This window comes from Somniosus microcephalus, chromosome 19, assembly GCF_052327205.1.
Source record: "Somniosus microcephalus isolate GS21.2 chromosome 19, FLI_Smic_1.0, whole genome shotgun sequence".
Taxonomy (NCBI): Eukaryota; Metazoa; Chordata; class Chondrichthyes; order Squaliformes; family Somniosidae; genus Somniosus; species Somniosus microcephalus.
The window spans coordinates 37296156-37317039 of record NC_141005.1 but is presented as its reverse complement, the minus strand read 5'-3'; the positions used below and the strand labels follow the sequence as shown (position 1 = coordinate 37317039).

Here is a 20884-nt window from a genome sequence, read left to right as displayed (position 1 = left end):
GAATAGATAGGTGTTTTTGCAGCCGCAATCGAGACTCCAGGATGGTGTGTTGCCTCCCTGGTGCAAGGGTCAAGGACGTCTCGGAGCGGCTGCAGAACATTTTGGAGGGGGAGGGTGAACAGCCAGTTGTCGTGGTGCACATAGGCACCAACGATATAGGTAAAAAACGGGATGAGGTCCTAAAAGCAGAATATAGGGAGTTAGGAGGTAAATTTAAAAATAGGACCTCAAAGGTAGTAATCTCAGGATTGGTACCAGTGCCACGTGCTAGTCAGAGTAGAAATAGGAGGATATTTCAAATGAATACATGGCTAGAGGAATGGTGCAAGGAGGAGGGATTCAAATTCCTTGGACATTGGAACCGGTTCTGGGAGAGGTGGGACCAGTACAAACGGGACGGTTTGTACCTGGGCAGGGCCGGGACCGATGTCCTAGGGGGAGTGTTTGCTAGTGCTGTTCGGGGGGGTTTAAACTAAAATGGCAGGGGGTTGGGAACCTGAGCATGGAGGCAGAGGAAAGGAAAACAGGGATAAAAGCAAAAGATAGGAAGGAGAAAAACAAAAGTGGCAGTCAGAGAAATCAACGGTTTAAATCAAACGTGGCCACAGTAAATAATAATTCTAATAGGTCTAAGAGCGTTAAAAAAACAAGCCTGAAGGCTTTCTGTCTTAATGCGAGGAGCATTTGTAATAAGGTGGATGAATTGGCTGCGCAAATAGAGGTAAACGGATATGATTTGGTTGGGATTACGGAAACGTGGCTCAAGGATGGCCAAGACTGGGAACTCAACATCCAGGGGTATTCGATATTCAGGAAAGATAGGCAAAAAGGAAAGGGAGGTGGGGTAGCATTACTGGTTAAAGAAGGGATTAATACAATTGTGATGAAGGATATTAGCTCTGATGACGTGGAATCTGTATGGGTAGAATTGAGAAATACTAAGGGGAAAAAAACATTAGTGGGAGTGGTATACAGACCTCCAAACAGTAAGGCGGAGGTTGGGGATGGCATTAAAAGGGAAATTAAAGAAGCGTGCAATAAGGGCACAGCAGTCATCATGGGTGACTTTAATCTACATATAGATTGGGCCAACCAAATTAGTAACAATACTGTGGAGGAGGAATTCCTGGAGTGTTTACGGGATGGTTTCCTGGACCAATATGTCGAGGAACCAACCAGAGATCAGGCCATCTTAGACTGGGTATTATGTAACGAGAAAGGATTAATTAGCAATCTTGTTGTACGAGGCCCCTTGGGTCGGAGCGATCATAATATGATCGAATTCTTCATTAGGATGGAGAATGAAGTAGTTGGCTCAGAGACAAGTGTCCTCAATTTAAATAAAGGAAACTATGATGGTCTGAGGAGCGAGTTGGGTAGGATTGATTGGGGAATGGCACTCAAAGGGTTGACAGTGGATAGGCAATGGCAAACATTCAAAGACCGAATGGATGAGCTACAGAATTTGTTCATCCCAGTTTGGCATAAAAATAAAACAAAAAAGGTGACTCAACCGTGGCTAACAAGGGAAATTAGGGATAGCATAAGATCCAAGGAGAGGACATATAAATTGGCCAGAAAAAGCAATAATCCTGAGGATTGGGAGCAGTTTAGGAGTCAACAAAGGAGGACAAAGGGATTAATTAAGAAAGGGAAAATAGAATATGAGAGTAAGCTAGCAGGGAACATAAAAACTGACTGTAAAAGCTTTTATAGATATGTGAAGAGAAAAAGATTGGTGAAGTCAAGCGTAGGTCCCTTACAGTCAGAATCAGGGGAATTTATAATGGGAAACAAGGAAATGGCAGACCAACTAAATACATACTTTGGTTCTGTCTTCACAAAGGAGGACACAAATAACCTCCCAGAGATGTCGGGGAACATAGGGTCTGATGAAAGGGAGGAACTGAAAAAAATCAGTATTTGTAGGGAAATGGTGTTAGGAAAATTGATGGGACTGAAGGCCGATAAATCCCCAGGGCCTGATGGTCTACATCCCAGGGTACTTAAGGAAGTGGCCCTAGAGATAGTAGATGCATTGCTGGTCATCTTCCAGAACTCGATAGACTCTGGAACGGTACCCATTGATTGGAGGGTAGCTAATGTTACCCCACTATTCAAAAAAGGTGGTAGAGAAAAAGCGGGGAATTATAAGCCTGACATCGGTAGTGGTGAAAATGCTGGAGTCTATTATAAAAGATGTATTAGCAGAGCACTTGGAAAGCAGTGACAGGATCAGACAAAGTCAACATGGATTTACAAAAGGTAAATCCTGCTTGACTAATCTACTGGAATTTTTTGAGGATGTAACTGGTAAAATAGATAAGGGAGAACTAGTGGATGTGGTGTATTTGGACTTTCAGAAGGCTTTCGATAAGGTCCCACATAAGAGATTAGCATGCAAAATTAAGGCACATGGGATTGGGGGCAAGGTATTGACTTGGATAGAGAACTGGTTGGCGGACAGAAAGCAAAGAGTTGGAATAAACGGGTCGTTTTCCGAGTGGCAGGTAGTGACTAGTGGGGTACCGCAAGGATCGGTCCTAGGACCCCAGCTGTTCACAATATATATTAATGATCTGGACAAGGGAATTGGATGTAATATCTCCAAATTTGCAGACGACACAAAGCTGGGTGGGAGGGTAAGCTGTGAGGAGGATGTCGTGAAACTCCAGTACGATTTGGACAGGTTGGGTGATTGGGCAGAAACATGGCAAATGCAATATAATGTGGATAAATGTGAGGTTATCCACTTTGGTGGCAAAAACAGGAAGGCAGATTATTACTTGAATGGCAATAGATTGGGAGAAGGGGAAGTGCAAAGAGACTTGGGTGTTATTGTGCACCAGCTGCTGAAGGTAAGCATGCAGGTGCAGCAGGCGGTTAAGAAGGCAAATGGTATGTTGGCCTTCACAGCAAGAGGGTTCGAGTACAGGAACAAGGATGTCTTGCTACAGTTGTACAGGGCCTTGGTGAGACCGCACCTTGAGTATTGTGTGCAGTTTTGGTCACCTTACCTGAGGAAGGACGTTCTTGCCATGGAGGGAGTGCAGCGAAGATTCACCAGGCTGATACCTGGGATGGCAGGAATGACGTATGAGGAGAGATTGTGTCGATTGGGCTTATACTCAATGGAGTTTAGAAGATTGAGAGGGGATCTCATCGAAACCTATAAAATTCTGTCCGGTCTGGACAGACTAGATGCGGGAAGGATGTTTCAGATGGCCGGGGAGTCCAGAACCAGGGGTCATAGTCTAAGGATAAGGGGTAAGCCATTTAGGACTGAAATGAGGAGGAACTTCTTCACCCAGAGAGTGGTGAACCTGTGGAATTCTCTGCCACAGAGGGTGGTGGAGGCCAGTTCATTAAATATATTCAAGAAAGAGTTGGATATATTTCTTGAGGCTAAAGGGATCAAGGGATATGGGGAGAAGGCAGGGACAGGGTACTGAATTTGGATGATCAGCCATGATCTCATTGAATGGCGGAGCAGACTCGAAGGGCCGAATGGCCTACTCCTGCTCCTATCTTCTATGTTTCTATGTTTCTACTAGGCCCAGAGCTCCTCGAGGTCACCCTGCAAGGCCATCTGCAGTGTCACCCATGGAAAGTCAGCAGCTTTCCACCAGCCATGCTGCAACCACTGGGGTAGCACTGCGTAGGAGCCCTAGGATAAGCAAAGGCACATGCAAGACAGTCACTAAGGGAATGCACAAGGGTGATTAGTTGATTTTTGTTGCACCTGTAATATTGGATAGATGTATAAAGTTGGACTGGAATGTTTGCTTTGTGGTGGCTTTTATTTCGGCATTGTGGCCAAGAGGACGCTGTGATGGTCAGTAACAGAGGGAAGGTATGGTGTGGGACTAATGTTGTGTTCACTAGTACCACAGGCAGATAATTCAATCCTGGATATCCTGGCCAGAAAGAGGCTGTCTGGGTTTCAATCTTCCTTCTGCTTCCTCATCCTCCTCTTCCACTTCTTCCTCTTCCACTTTGTCCTCTTCCTCCTCCTCCTGGTCCTGCTCCTGCTCCTGAGCTGGTGACCAGATCCCTGGTGGCAAGGGCTGTGCCCTCATGATGGCCAGGTTGTGGAGGATACAGCAGACCACCACAAATCAGGACACATGCTCTGTTGAGCACTGTAGGGCTCCTCCAGAGTGGTTCAGGCAGCGGAACCATTGCTTTAGCACCCCAATGGTCTGCTCTATGATGTTTTGTGTGGCAGTGTGGCTCTCGTTGTATGAATGCTGGCCACGTGTGATTGGGTTGTGGAGCGGAGTCATGAGCCAGGTGTTCAAGGGATAGCCCGTGACACCCAGTAGCCACTCTCTGATTTGTCTTGGTGGCTCAAAGACTGAGGGAACAGCAGACTGGCACAGAATAAAAGCAATAGCAAAATACTGCGGATGCTGGAAATCTGAAATAACAACAGAAAACGCTGGAATCACTCAGCAGGCCAGGCAGCATCCGTGGAGAGAGAAACAGAGTTAATGTTAAGAGGCAGGAAAGATAAAATGTTGCAAATGGGAATGGCAAAATCATACAGCATGAAAAATGGGGGCAGGGGTTATAGTTTGAAATTGTTAAACTCAATGTTGAGTCCAGACGGCTGTAAAGTGCCTCATTGAAAGATGAGGTGCTGTTCCCCGAGCTTACGTTGAGCTTCATTGGAACAATTGTAAGAGGCCGAGGACAGAGAGATCAGAGTGGGAGTGAAGCGGAGAATTAAAGTGACAGGCGACCGGAAGCTCAGGGTCACCCTTACGGACTGAACGGAGGTGTTCCACAAAGCAGTCACCCTTCTTCTTAGATGGGCTTGTAGTGGATGTTTGTCAATAACCGATCGCCAGAAATGGAGACAGAGAAGTCAAGGAAGGGAAGAGGAGTGTCGCAGATGGACCATATGAAGGTGAGGGAAGGGTGGAAATTGGAAGTAAAGTGAATGAACTTATCTAGTTCAGGGCGAGAGCAGGAAACAGCACCGATACAGTCATCGATGTACCGAAAAAAAGAGGTGAAACAGCGATTTACTTGTACAAAAAGAAAATACTGCAGATGCTGGAAATCTGAAATAAAAATAGAAAATGCTGGAGATACTCAGCAAGTCAGGCAGCATCTGTGAAGAGAGAAACAGAGTTAACGTTTCAGGTCGATGACCTTTCGTCAGAACTAGAATGTCATCGGCCTGAAACATTAACTCTGTTTCTCTCTTCACAGATGCTGCCTGAGCTGCTGAGTATCTCCAGCATTTTCTGTTTTTATATCAGCGATTTACTTGTACTCCTTGCAATTTAGTATACTGTATTCGTTGCTCACGATGCGGTCTCCTCTACATTGGGGAGACCAAACACAGATTGGGCGACAGCTTTGCGGAACACCTCCATTGAGCTAAGAGAATTGCTCTCGGAAGACCCTAGGTGGGTAAGGCCTCCTGCTGAGAGCCCTTCTCCCCCTCTGCCTCCTCCCTCTGTGAGCAGCGTGTCCTTTTCTTTGCTGCCTCTGCTCCATCTCCCTGTCATGCTGCAGGCCAAGGGGGATGACAACTAGAGCACCCATGACTGGGAGCAAGTGGTCTGACCAGAACCCTTGAAGTCAGAAGCAAGGCCTTCTCCACTTGCAGCACCCACTCCCTGTCACCTCACCAACTTTAAACAACTCTAGAAAGCTGCAAACGCTTCCACAAACTTACACAGAGCCAGCAGAAATCAAAAAGCAAGTTACCTGAAAGTTGGTGATGATCTCTTTAAATAGCGCTGGTGGGGAGACCTACCTGCTGTTGAACGCGTGTTCAGCTGTGTGAGGTTAACACCGGGCATTAGTTCCAGCAATGACGACGAAAATGGCAGCGCTGGCGTCAAATCAGCGTTGAGCGCTGATTGATGTCACAATCTGCCTACGTACCATACTTCCAGCAGCGCACACACCTGATGACCGCCTGACCGCCCTCACCAATATGGCATCTGGCGCGGCGCTATGCAACCAAATCTTTAGCCTATAGTGCTTACATTAATAGGATGAAAATGTTAAATCTAATATCTTATATTATTGCTCTGGGCTTCTCCTGGCAGGAGAGCTTTGCTAGTTTCAGCCAGGTCACCCTTGAGAATAAGAGAAGAGAAAGTGTTTGGAAAGGGTGCCCCTTCCTGATTATCTCAAGGACCCATTTCACAATGACCACAGCAATTTCTATACCAGGTCGTTCTCTTCACTGAAGAAGATGTTATGGACCCTGGGAAGAAATCTATTTAAAAAATCTAAGTTATTTAAGAAGAATTCTGTGAATCTCTTTTTTTATGTAACTGTATGAACGTAGATACCTAAAAGTACATTTGAATTCTGTTGCCGATAACCAAAAGTGTATTTTATATATGATTTTCTAAAATCACTATTTTATCTGTTAGCAAGATAATATAATAGTTGATTTCATTTTGGCTTATTATTGACTAACTTCGACAAGTTATAGAATAGAAATATAAGTTGTCTGTTGTTGTCTACAGGAAGCTCTGGAAGATACAACCCAACAGGCTAATAAATATGAAATGATGCAAACACATGTTAGTAAAACACTCGATGAACTAAAATCCAACATAGAGTCCCTTTGCAAGAAAATACATTGCGACCTAACACCAATCCAGCAGAAATTGTCTGGTAACGAAGGCATCTTGAATTACAATGCACTGGAATACTTAGGTGAGTGCAATACAACCTTACTGCTATTAATCAGAAACAGGAAATAAAGATTCGACTGGTCGATCGAGAACAGAGGTTCCCAAACTGGGGGGGCTGTGCCAATGATATTGGTGGGGGGGACGCGAGGAGGATAGGCTGGCCGAGGAGGAGAGTGTCCGATGCAACCTCACATAGCCAGAGGAAGTATATCAAAAGTCTGAATTTCTTGAAATTTTAAAGAAACTGAGCAAAATTGTCTTAATGTGTACACCGATACAGCTTCTCATAGGGCGATCCCAGCATACCGAGATGTTTGAATTCCCGCTGATTACTAGAAACAGAAGTTGGACTAATCAGAGATGCTTCTGGTGCACAGTAATCGGTTACTATGCACTAGAAGCAGCTCTGATTGGACCCGCTTCCAATTCTAGAAATTAAACATCCCACCCTCAAACTTAAACCACAAGACTTTTTCAAACAGGAGCTCTTTCAACTGAAAGGACAGATGAAGGTAATCAAAGAAGTTGGAGGGCTTTCTTGTGGTAAAGTTTTGGCAGGAATCTGCTAACTCAGGAAGGAGGGCCGCACGTTTTTGATTGACTTTGAATCGCCACATCACCATCATTTCAGTGACCAGCACTTCCAAGTTTTACTGGGCTATTTGGCTGACATATTTGACGGGCTCAATGATCTTAAACTTTCTTTGCAAGGTAAGAAACGTAACATTTTCAGCATCCAAGAAAAAGTACAGAGCTTTGCCAAAAAAACTTTTTGCTATGGAGTCGCTATATGCTGCAAGACAATGGGCTCGAATTTCATTGGGCCGTTGAGGCGGGATTGGAGGCGTGTGGGGGGGTTAAAATTGCAAAAACTGGCGGGCGGGCCCAACCCCGCTTCCATCCCGCCTCCAAGCAATTTTCATGAAATCGTGTCTGGCATAAATCGTGCCATTCATGTAGAAAGGATTTATGAAATATACTGAGCGGCCTGCTGGTGACGCTGTCCAGGGAGAGTATAAATACTCAGGCACGGACCCAGCTTGCTCAGGGACATTTTGTACACAGGAACTAGTGAAGGATAACTAGACCTCCATGTTGTGAAACAGTCGATTAAAGCCTTGTTTAATACTCTGACCAAGTGCCTAGTAGTTTTCTTATGTCAATTTAATCGACTGTTTGCTGCTCCATGCTCTGAGTGGTTTTGGGAACAGACAGCTACGACTCAAACGGTAGAAGGGAACCAGAGGTAGTAATCAATCCATCATGGATAAACTACTCCGACCCGCCCGTCTTGACCTGGACCTGAATTCACCTACAATGGCTAAGGTATGCAAACACTGGTATCGTACCTTCAGCAACTTCCTCAGGGTGTGTGGTGAGAATGTTCCTGATAAATTAGAGATATTTGCCAATTATGTATCACCTCATGTGTTTGAATATATCGAAGACTGTGTAGACTATGACTCCGCTATCCTAATATTACAGCGACTATATGTTAAAACCCCAAACGAAATTTTTGCTCGGCATCTACTGGCCACAACTTGACAACAACCCGGGGTATCACTTGAAGAATTCCTTCAAAAGCTTCGCAGGCTCAGCAAGGATTGTAATCTCAAAGCTGTCTCAGCTGAGCAGTACCAGGAGGAGTTAATTCATGATTCCTTTATTAACGGAATTGCATCTCCTTTCATACGCCAGCGTCTGTTGGAGAATAAAACCCTCAAATTACAAGCTGCCTATGACCAGGCATGTTCTCTGGACTTAGCAAAAAAATATGCAGATGCCTATCTTTTACCGCGTGCACGGACTGCTGCTATCACTTTTGGTGACTCCTCCAATGGGCCTCGGGCGGAAGCCCTCACTGATGACTGTTAGATCCGTGTGTTAATGGAGACACAGAATACAGGAGTTGATTTAACAAGTGTTTACTGAACAAAGTCTGGAGGTGAACTAACTACACAAGACACGATACAGGCTTATCTACCCGAGTGGTTACTACTGGTACTACAGTATACAGGGGCTTCAAAAACATAGTTCCTCTTAAAGGTACATACACTACAATTCCTCCCCTTTTAGATAAATAGTACATAACATTTTAAGTAATCATTAAATAACATTTTTACAAGAACAATAATATACACATTTGCTGAAGTTAATCAATTACAAATTCAGTCTCTCTGGAGGCGTCCTGACTCGGTCCGGATAACGCCTCGGTGGTGTAGTAGGTTCTTTTGGCAAGGTCGATTCGGCTTCAATGCCAGTGTCGGGTTCATCTGGTTCCAGTATCACCGGATCGGAGGTAGATACTATGGGTATCTCTGCTTCACCACTAGGCGTATAGAGTTGTGGTGTAGGTTGTCCTTTTTCAGATGACTCTATGATCTGGTCAGCATGGCGCCTTATTATGCTTTCTCCAATGTCCACGGTATACATCAGCGGTCCTAGTCGTGTGCAAATAGTTCCAGGCTGCCATTTCTCGGTACGGTAGTCCCGGGCCAAAACTGGTTGACCTATCTGGAAGGTTCTAGTTGACCTTTCATTCATGCTTTGAAATTGCCGGTTTTCTACGTCCCTTCTGACGTTTGGCTTGACCAAATCCAGCCGGCATCTTAGGCTTCTATTGAAAAACATCATGGCGGGGGTTTGGTTTGTAACCACATGTGTTGCATTCCTGTACGCAAACAAGAAGTTATCTACCTTATGTTGTAGATTTATGTCTTCACTACCCATGCCCTTTATGGCCTTCTTGAAGGTCTGGACAAACCTTTCAGCCAATCCATTGGTGGCGGGATGGTATGGGGCGGACGTGTAGTGCTTAACCCCATTGTTTTTTAAGAATTTCCTGAATTCTTCAGATACAAATTGCGGCCCATTATCAGAACAGATCTGTTCAGGCAGCCCATTCCTGGCGAATATGGTCCTTAATACTGTGATGGTTTTTTCCGTGGTGGTGGAGGACATCTTTATTACCTCCGGCCACTTGGAGTGTGCATCCACCGCGATTAAGAACATTGAGTCCATAAATGGACCAGCAAAGTTGATATGTACCCTTTGCCATGGAGATGAGGGCCACTCCCATGGATGTAGAGGGGCTTGTGGTGGGGCGTTTTGGACCTTCTGGCATCCTAGACAGCTCTTGGTCATTTCTTCGATGTCTCCATCGATACCTGGCCACCACACAAACGCTCTGGCTAAGTTCTTCATTTTCACTCCACCCAGATGCCCCTCGTGAAGTTCCTCTAGCACTCTATCCTTGAGTTTGGGTGGAATCACCACTCTGGATCCACACATCAAGGTTCCTCGGCACACTGACAGCTGTTCTCTTCTTTGCGAGAATGCTGGCAACAGTGGTTCGCCATGTGCTGGCCATCCCTTCACCGTTAAATCGTAGACTCGTGAGAGAGTCGGGTCATTTCGCGTTTCCTTTTCAATGGTAGAACTTGTCACCGGTAAACATTCCACTATGGTTGAGTGGAACATCTCCACTGGGTCCACTGTAGGCGCCTCTTCCACCGTTGGCAATGGTAGGCGCGATAACCCGTCAGCATTCCCATGCTGTTTTGTTCCTTTGTATTCTATGTCATATTGGTGTGCCCCTAGGAAAAGGGACCACCTCTGTAGCCTTTGTGCTGTCATAATGGGAACGCCCTTTTTAGGGTTGAATATGGAGACGAGGGGTTGATGGTCAGTCAACAAGGTAAATTTTTGTCCGTGTAGGTAATGGTTGAATTTCTTCACCCCCCACACCAGGCTGAGTGCCTCCCTGTCGATCTGGGCATAGTTATGCTCAGCTGAGCTCAATGAGCGTGACGCAAAAGCTATCGGCCGCTCCGAGCCATCAGGGAATCTATGCGATAATACCGCTCCCACGCCGTAAGGGGATGCATCGCACGCCAGTCTGATTGGCAGTGATGGGTTGTAATGAGCCAACACTTCCCTGGACGTGATCAAGCCTTTGCATTTATGGAAGGCACGTTTACAGTCTTCGCTCCATTTCCAAACTACTCCCGTTTGTAGCAGTGCGTTAAGAGGGTGCAGAACCGTCGACAAGTTCGGTAAAAATTTATGATAGTAATTTACTAATCCCAGGAACGACCTTAATTGTGAGACATTTTCAGGCGCTGGGGCCTTTACGACCGCTTCAATTTTTTCAGGTGACTTATGCAACCCTTCTTCGTTAATGACATGGCCACAATATGATATTTGTTTCTGGAAAAATTCGCACTTGGGGCGATTTGCTCGTAGGCCCTTGTGAGCACCTGCTCCAAGTTGGCAAGGTGCTCGTTGTCGTTTTCTCCTGTTACAAGGATGTCGTCTAGGTAGCATTGAGTCCCCGGAATCCCTTGCAGGACTTGCTCCATAGCTCTTTGCCAGATAGCCGGAGCTGATGCCACTCCGAAAACCAGTCGATTGTACTGGTACAGGCCTTTGTGTGTGTTTATCGTGAGATACTTTTTAGAGGCCTCCTCAACCTCCATCTGTAGATATGCCTGTGCTAAGTCAATTTTGGTGAAACGTTTCCCTCTGGATAGTGAGGCGAAAATATCTTCTATCCTCGGAAGAGGATACTGTACCGTGTGAAGAACCGGGTTTACCGTCACCTTGAAGTCCCCACAGATTCTTCAGATTTATCATTATTCAACGCTTTCTTCATGACTGGGACGATGGGTGTTGCCCACTCGCTCCAATCTACCTTGGATAACACGCCTGCTTTTTCCAAATTCTCCAGCTCTGCCTCGACGGCTGGACGAATTGCGTATGGCACCGGCCTTGCCTTAAAAAACTTGGGAATTGCCGCATCTTCCACTTTTATTGAGGCAGTGGCGCCTTTCAGGGTTCGTAGTTCCTGTTGAAACACTTCTTTGGCGTTAGCCAAGATTTCTTTTAATCGTCCAGGTATGACGTCATCATCGTTTTTTTTCTTACTGGTCACCGTCAGTGCCTGAATGGAGTGCCAGTCTAAACGTATCTTTCTGATCCATTCACGTCCCAACAATGGTGGACCACCATCTTGCAGAACGTATAAATACAACTTCTGTATTTCCTTGCCGTTGTATACAACAGGCACCCTTATTTTCCCTCTGGGGTATACTTTCTGCCCCGCATATGTCTTCAAGATAATGGATGTGTCTTTCAAAGGTATATGCGGAAATAGCCGCTTGTAATCCCATCAACTCATGACGGTCAGAGCTGATCCTGTATCTAGCTCCATTTTAACTGGGGACCCTGCTATCATGAGGGTAACCCAAATGGTCTGGTAATCTTCTTTGGTAATTACATTATGTAATTTGAGACAGCTTAGTCTCTTGTTTCCGGAGTCGCTATCGCTCTTCTGGTCTTCGGAGCTAATGTCTGTCATCATTTGTACCTTTCTGTACTTTTCCTTATTGACCTTTTTACTGTCAGTGGATTTCTTTCCAGATCTGCATACACGTGCAATGTGTCCCATCTTTCTGCATTGCCTGCATGCTTTGTCCTTGAACCAGCAGTCCTTCTGGTCATGGGTGGATCTGCCGCAGCGATAACATCTCTCGAAACCCCGTGTCATTTCATGGGTGCCGAAGTCTTGTGGCTTTTGCTGTATCTCTGCAGCTCCTCTTGCTGCTGCTTCGTATGATACAGCCACACTGAAAGCCTTGTCCAGTGTCAAATCTTTCTCAGAAAGTAGTCTTTTCTGTGTTCCTTCGCTTAAGAGACCGCAGACGAATTTGTCTCGTAGAGAATCTGCCAGTCCTGCCCCGAATTGGCAGTGCTTTGACAGCTTTCGTAATTCGGTGAGGTAATCAGCGTTACTTTCATTCTTGTGCTGATTCCTCCTGAAGAATTTGAATCGTTCTGCTATCAGCAGCGGTGTTGGGTTTAAGTGCTCCTGTAAGGTATCAACAATCTCCTTAAAATTCTTGTCCATCGGTTTGGCTGGAGTGATCAAGTTTCGTAACAGCCCATATGTCCTTGCGCCCATCAGATTTAGAAGTACCGATGCCTTTTTATCATCCGCTACTTCATTCGCCTTGCAATATACCTCCACTCTTTCCACATATGTGGTCCAATCTTCTATATCACTATCGAAAGCAGTAATAGTGCCAGTCTTCGGCATCTTGAAAATCTAAAATGGCGCCTCCCGCGCTTTTCTTTCTTCCCCGCCGAGTTAAGATGGCGCCTCCCGCGCTTTCCTGCCGCTGCCGCTGCTGCCAACGCTGTTCTCCGTGGTTCCCGTTGCGACCTGCAGCTTTTTGCGGTATTTCTATATTTTTTTTAAATATATCGCTTCAATAGTTTCTCCGTTACTTGGAGAACCGTTCCCGTCGTGGAGCAGACCCTCTGGGACTTTCCCCTCCCTCTGCTCGGTCTGAACGCCGACCTGCTTTGCAGCACCGGCCACGCCCTGAGTGCTCCACCCTCTCTCTCTCCTTGCTTCTACTTCCCGACTCGCTGCCCGGCCCTGTTGCAGAGCCACCCGATCGAGCTCTAGCCCGCCGCAGCCCAGGAAGGATCAGTGCACTACCTGCCACCAGCCCGTTTAGCTGGTGAAATCACAGCTTCCCTTTCTTTTTTCTTGCCTCTGGCTTTGACCTTCATCTGAGGAATCGATCTCCTTGAGGTGCTGCCGAATTGCAGGTAAGTTCGTTTCTAACTCGTCGCCACTGTTAGATCCATGTGTTAATGGAGACACGGAATACAGGAGTTGATTTAACAAGTGTTTACTGAACAAAGTCTGGAGGTGAACTAACTACACAAGACGCTATACAGGCTTATATACCCGAGTGGTTACTACTGGTAGTACAGTATACAGGGGCTTCAAAAACATAGTTCCTCTTAAAGGTACATACACTACAATGACTACTCTATCCTAGCCGATGATGACCCTACCCTAGAAGCCCTCACTGATGACGACCCTGCCCTAGCGGCATCTTGGCAATCTGGAAGGAAGTGTTTCTTCTGTGGAGGTGCATTCCACTATAGGAAATTTTGTCCTGCTCGTAATGCAACCTGCAGTCATTGCAGTAAGAAAGGTCACTTTTCTAAGGTATGTCAGTCAAGAGCCTCTGTTAGTAAGAAAGGTCACTTTTCTAAGGTATACTGGTCAAGAGCCCCTGTTAGTTTTGCAGCTGCTATCTATAAAACTGCTCCTCCCCCAAGAGCCACTACTAAGGTTACAACTGTCAAGGGTAAAACTGCTCCTCCTCCCATCACAGCTGTTTTTCCCCAAAGCCTGTCCCATGCGGTCACGAAGGTTTCGGTAAATGGACACATTTTGAGTGCACTAATCGACTCATGCAGCTCTGACAGCTTCATCAGTGAGCAGGCTGTCAGTAAGTTAAAACTGCGTATTTAACCCTCGGACAGGGAAATTGCAATGGCTCTGACGACACTGACCACCAACTCTTCCGGCTTTTGTCTTGTCGACCTTATTCTCAACGGCCGCACTTATTCCTCCACCCGGCTCGGGGTGCTCAAAAACCTAGGCAATGATGTGCTCCTGGGACAGGGTTTACATAGAAACATAGAAGATAGGAGCAGGAGTAGGCCATTCGGCCCCTCGAGCCTGCTCCGCCATTCAATGAGATCATGGCTGATCATCCAAATTCAGTACCCTGTCCCTGACTTCTCTCCATATCCCTTGATCTCTTTAGCCTTAAGAAATATATCTAACTCCTTCTTGAATATATTTAATGAATTGGCCTCTACTGCCTTCTGTGGTAGAGAATTCCACAGGTTCACCACTCTCTGGGTGAAGAAATTCCTCCTCATCTCTGTCCTAAATGGCTTATCCCCTTATCCTTAGACTGTGACCCCTGGTTCTGGACTCCCCGGCCATCGGGAACATCCTTCCTGCATCTAGCCTGCCTAGTCCTGTTAGAATTTTATAAGTTTCAATGAGATCCCCTCTCATTCTTCTAAACTCCAGCGACTATAAGCCCAATCAACCCAATCTCTCCTCATACGTCATTTCTGCCATCCCAGGTATCAGCCTGGTGAATCTTCGCTGCACTCCCTCCATGGCAAGAACATCCTTCCTCAGATAAGGTGACCAAAACTGCACACAATACTCAAGATGTGGTCTCACCAAGGCCCTGTACAACTGCAGCAAGACATCCTTGTTCCTGTACTCGAACCCTCTCACTACGAAGGCCAACATACCATTTGCCTTCTTAACCGCCTGGTGCACCTGCATGCTTACCTTCAGCGACTGGTGCACAAGGAGACCCAGGTCTCGTTGCACTTCCCCTTCTCCCAATCTATTGCCATTCAGATAAGAATCTGCCTTCCTGTTTTTGACACCAAAGTGGATAACCTCGCATGTATCCACATTATATTGCATCTGCCATGCTTCTGCCCAATCACCCAACCTGTCCAAATCATACTGGAGTTTCTCGGCATCTTCCTCACAGCACACACGCCCACCCAGCTTTGTGTCGTCTGCAAACTTGGAGATATTACATCTAGTTCCCTTGTCTAGATCATTAATATATATTGTGAATAGCTGGGGCCCAAGAACCGATCCCAGCGGTACCCCACTAGTCACTGCCTGCCACTTGGAAAAAGACCCATTTATTCCAACTCTCTGCTTTCTGTCTGCCAATCAGTTCTCTATCCAAGTCAGTACCTTGCCCCCAATCCCATGTGCCTTAACTTTACGCGCTAATCTCTTATGCGGGACCTTATCGAAAGCCTTCTGAAAGTCCAAATACACCACATCCACTGGTTCTCCCTTATCTATTTTACCAGTTACATCCTCAAAAAATTCCAATAGATTAGTCAAGCACAATTTACCTTTTGTAAATCCATGTTGACTTTGTCCGATCCTGTCACTGTTTTCCAAGTGCTCTGCTATTACATGTTTTATAATGGACTCCAGAAACAACACAAAAGACTCACTTTTGAGTTTGGAGGGTCAAAACTGGAGCTTACTATTTCCAAAGTACCGTTTTGTGCGCTTTCGGTGGCTTCACTCGACGAGCCCTCCTTGTTTGCCAATCTTTCCCCCCGATGTAAGCCCATAGTCACTAAATCACGACGTTTCAGCCAAGATGATCTATCCTTTATCAAGGCAGAGATCTCTCGCCTTCTAGCTGATGGTATCATTGAGCCATGTTCATCTTCCTGGCAGGCTCAGGTTGTCATTGTTAAAAATCCTATGAAGCAACACAAAAAACGTCTTTGCATCGATTACTCGCAAACTATTAACCAGTATACCGACCTGGATGCCTACCCACTACCACGCATCGATGACATGGTCAATAACCTTGCCAACTACAAGGTATTTTCAACTTTTGACTTAAAGAGCACATACCATCAAATGCCGTTAAAGAACTCTGACAAAAAGTATACGACCTTTGAGACCAATGGTTGACTTTACCAGTTTCGTCTCCTTCCATCTGGGGTCACCAATGGGGTGGCCGTCTTCCAACGGGCAATGGATAACCTAGTCAAATAGGAGAACTTAACGGACACTTTTCCATATCTGGTTAATATCACCATTGCTAGTCATGACCAGAAGGAGCACGATGCCAACCTCCAGAAATTTCTTGACGTTCTCCGTCGTCGCAACTTAACCTTAAATGAGCCCAAATCTGTGAAATCAGTACCATCAGTCAACATCCTTGGCTACTGGGTGGGCAATGATGTCATCAAACCAGATCCGGAGCGACTTCGTCCGTTTCAGGAGCTCCCTCCTCCTATGAATCTCGCCTATTATGCAAAGTGGATACCCCACTTTTCCGACAAGATCCAGCCCCTGCTTCACGTGAAGTCATTTCCGTTGAAGGCAACGGCTATTTCAGCTTTCAACCTCCTCAAGCGACAACTGGAAAAAGCCACGCTTCGTTCCATCGATGAAAATCTCCCTTTCGTGGTCGCGTGCGATGCATCGGATGTGGCGATCTCGGCTACCTTGAATCAAGGTGGTCGACCCGTTGCATTTCTGTCCAGAACTTTGCAGGGAAGCGAGCTCCATTATCCTCCTGTCGAGAAGGAGGCTATGGCCATCATCAAAGTGGTACGTAAATGGAATCATTTTCTCGCTCGTCGCCATTTCACGCTTATAACCAATCAGCGCTCTGTGGCCTTTATGCTGGATAACCAGAAACGCACTAAGATCAAGAATAACAAAATACAGCTCTGGAGGATGGAATTGGCCGCCTTTGGCTATACCATACATTATTGACCCGGCAAAGAGAATGTGGCCCCAGATACCCTCAGCGTGCATTCTGCTCTTCCATGTCAACTTCGACTCTTGCGGATCTTCATACTGACTTATGCCATCCTGGCGTTACCTGTATGTTACTCTTTGTGCGATCTAAAAATCTCCCTTTTTCTACGGAAGACGCGAGAAAAACATGCTCCACTTGTAGAATTTGCGCGGAATTAAAACCGCAAGTCTTCCGTCCGTCGGATGGCTCGCTCATACACGCTATGCAGCCTATGCAGCGACTCAGCATTGACTTTAAAGGGCCACTGCCTTCCTCAACGTGAAACACCTACTTGCTTACTATGGTGGACGAATATTCACGCTTTCCCTTTGCTTTCCCCTGTCCCAATATGCTTACTTCCGCAGTGATCAAATGCCTCGATCAGGTCTTTTCCCTTTGCGCTACAGCCAATTTCATCCACTCTGATCGGGGTCCCTCCTTCATGTCAAGCGAACTCAAAAGTTATCTTTCCCAACGGGGAATCGCCACAAGTAGAACGACACCGTATCATCCTATTGGAAACGGACAGGTTGAGAGATACAAAGCTATCATTTGGAACGCTGTTCGTCTTGCACTGAGGTCACACAACCTATCAGACCAGCAGTGGGAAACTATGCTCCCTGACACATTGCATTCCATCAGGTCTCTTCTTTCTACATCCACCAATGCTACTCCTCACGAACGATTCTTCGGGTTCCAGCGTCGCTCCACTCATGGAACGTCCCTACCATCATGGTTGGCAGCTCCTGGCCCTGTGCTGCTCCGAAGATTCGTCCGATCCTCTAAGAGTGATCCCCTCGTCGACGAAGTGGAACTGACGGATGTCAATCCCACGTACGCATACGTGCGGTACCCTGATGGCCGGGAATCCGCAGTGTCACTCCGGGATCTGGCTCCCTGCCCAACCGGTCCCACGGACCCAATCGATGGTGGGAGCCGTATCAATGACGCCGATACCCTGCGCTCCTCTGAGGATGATGCCCTACCTGGGACGTCAAGGGATCTGCCAGCTATTCCGCTGGATCAACCTGGGGAACAGAGCGCTTCCCGCGGGATGGCCATCCGAAGCCAGGACACCGGTCAGTCACCGACTACTGGGCAGGGTGAAGCCAGCTCTGTGCCTGTGGGGGCTCGCACCTGGAGCCACGATCTCCCCAGTCCCCCTCAGGTCGATCAAGGCGACACGGACTCTACCAGCCTGCTGGTACGAACTAAGCGACCCAGGGACCAAAACATGGTCCAAGGAGACGTGCCTTCCAGCCACCGACGGAGATCCAAACAGCTGCGTCTATTGTTAGTCCGACTAGTTCGGTAGAAAGAAGCCGCCGGACTTCCAATCTTTCAGGCGGGAAGAATGACATAAATCATGCCATTCATGTAGAAAGGACTTATGAAATATACTGGGCGGCCTGCTGGTGGCGCTGTCCAGGGAGAGTATAAATACTCGGGCATGGGCCCGGCTTGCTCAGGGACATTTTGTAAACAGGAACTAGTGAAGGATAACTAGACTTCCATATTGTGAAACAGTCGATTAAAGCCTTGTTTAATACTCTGACCAAGTGCCTAGTAGTTTTCTTACGTCAGTGTTTACTGGTCCCGTCTCCGTCCCGCCTCCAAGAGGCAGGATAGGCCGTTAAGGCCCTTAACAAGCACTAAATTGCCTGTATAATGCCATTTTGATAGGCCTTTGTGATTTTAACCCTTTTCCCACGTGAAGCATGCCTGTTCTGAAACACGATGGTGAAACCTGGCGGTAGCACAATTGAATTGCTGACTGTAAGCTGCAGCTCAACCATTAAATAGGAGATTTGATCAGCCATCACTTGCAGGTGGCAGGACTTTGTTGTCTCAGGTCTGGGGGAACTTTTAGAAGGCATAACCACAGCTGTGGAAGTTTGGAGCCTGACACCCATCTCCAGTGTGACCTCCTGGGAAACCCCTCTCGCCACCTTCACTGAGCACTTCCTCAACTGAGGCATATACCAGAACCATTTCCTTCCCTTCTGGACATCAGATGAGGACGAAGACCAGCTGCGGCACCAGCAGAACCAGGAACAACAGCAGCACCAACAGCAGCAGCAGCAACAACAGGAGCGCCAAGCTGCTGCTCACCCACCTGAAGCTGCACAGGCAGAAGGGGCCAGCGCATGGAAGCCCGTCGGTGCAGGAGATACCCCCCAAACAGGGTCTACAGACACAGGGTCAGCTACCTCAACATGTCTGAGCAGCAGTGCCAAAGACGGCTCTGACTTTCGCGAGAGGTAGTGGGTGACATCTGCGCAATGCTGCAACAAGACCTGGAGCCCAGAGCACCAGGTGGACAACCCTTACCAGTGGCCATCAAAGTCACCACCGCACTCAACTTTTTTGCCTCAGGCTCATTCCAGGGTTCAGCTGCAGACATCAGCAGCATCTCCCAGGCGGCCGCACACACTTGCATCACGCAGGTAACCGATGCCCTCTTTGCCGTCGCGCACAATCACATCCATTTCACCAAGGATCAAGCAAGTGTCACAGTGCGTGCGGTTGGATTAGTTAATCTGGCAGGCTTTCCAAGGGTGCAGGGCATCGTTGACTGCACACACGTGGCCCTTAATGCACCCCATCACAATCCAGGTATTTTTGTCAACCGCAAGGGCTTCCACTCCCTTAACGTTCAGCTGGTGTGTGACCACAAGAAGGAAATTTTGCATGTTTGTGCTAAGTACCCTGGCAGTTGCCATGACTCCTTTATACTGTGCCAGTCTTGTGTGCCTCCGCTATTCAGTCCGCCAGACCAACTTAACGGATGGCTACTTGGAGACAAGGGCTATCCCCTGAAGACGTGGCTAATGATGCTGTTGAGGAGCCCATCCAACGAAAATGAGGAGAGCTACAACTCCAGCCACATGTGCCTATTTGTGCAGTATCTTTCTCTTACGCGTGCTCCTATGTGGTGCTTCCCCTGTGGCTTCAGCAGATGTGGAGGCCCCTTGCTCACTTTCTTGCTGCTCCTGTCTCGACACCTTTGGCGGGCATCCTCTGGGGTTGCGAACCTGTGAGGGCTCGCCAACAGTCTGCTGCTCCTGCAGCTGTGCAGGGGTTGAGACGCCGATCTCAGTTGGGTGTGGAATCTGGTGGGGCTCTGACCGAGGGCTCTGCAGTGGCATGGAAGTGTGAGTGCTTGGAGAGGAGCCCCCACTTCCTTGATGTCTGCCACCAACTTCTCTCTCATGGGTCAGGTCCCCCTCAGCACTTGCAAGTGGCGTGATAGCACCTTGCTGCACATCAGGGGGGGCATGGGGACCCGTATCTGCACTGGCAGTCCTACTCAGAAGGACTTCCATGAAGGTCTGGTTTCTCTGTTCAATAGATGACCATCGCTCCTCCAGAGATGTCATTCTATTCAGAACACTCACCATGTTTTCTGCACTCTGGTGACTTATCACTTCCATGGAGGTTGCCATCCTTTCCATGGTGATGCATTCATGCGCCAATGACTCCACAAAGGCTCTGCTCATGTTCGCAATGGACTCCTCCATTCGCTCCACACTCGCAGCGACCCTGCAGACAAAACCTGCTAGAGACTCCTGCATCTGTTCCTGGAGTTCCAGCACCGCTGATCTTATGGATGGACCCAGAGGCAGAGGGTCGACATGCAGCTGAGCTGAGCTGGCAGATTCCTGCGCCCTCCGACTAGGACCCTCCACTGCTGTCCCTGTCTCCACAATCTGCTGATGCTCACTTGCGAGCTGTGATACACCAGGTGACAACACTACTCTATCTCGCGATGTTCCCTCCGAGGTGTGAGTGTCTGCGCTGGTGATGGGTGTGGTGAATTCTGCTGACGCTGCGCCCTCAGAGGTTGCAGCTTCCTCTGAGGAGTCTTGAGGCTCATGCTCCTCCTCCTGGATAGTGGGGACGGGTGCTTGTGATGGTCCTGTGGGGGAGTAAAGGAAAGAGTCAGAGATGTGAGGCCAAAGTTACATGCACATTGCATATTGCAGATGATCATAAGCCCATCTGTTAGAGCTTCAGAAT

At 47.4% G+C, this 20884-nt stretch overlaps 1 protein-coding gene across 1 annotated transcript in view; it reads left to right on the top strand.

The window, feature by feature from the left end:
- LOC147104328 (coiled-coil domain-containing protein 63-like) overlaps nt 1-20884 on the top strand; it is a 116462-nt gene that overhangs the window by 68164 nt on the left and 27414 nt on the right. Inside the window, exon 9 of the mRNA XM_085961571.1 lies at nt 6501-6693. Coding sequence (XP_085817697.1) covers nt 6501-6693 — 193 coding nt within the window. The remainder of the gene's footprint in view (nt 1-6500; nt 6694-20884) is intronic.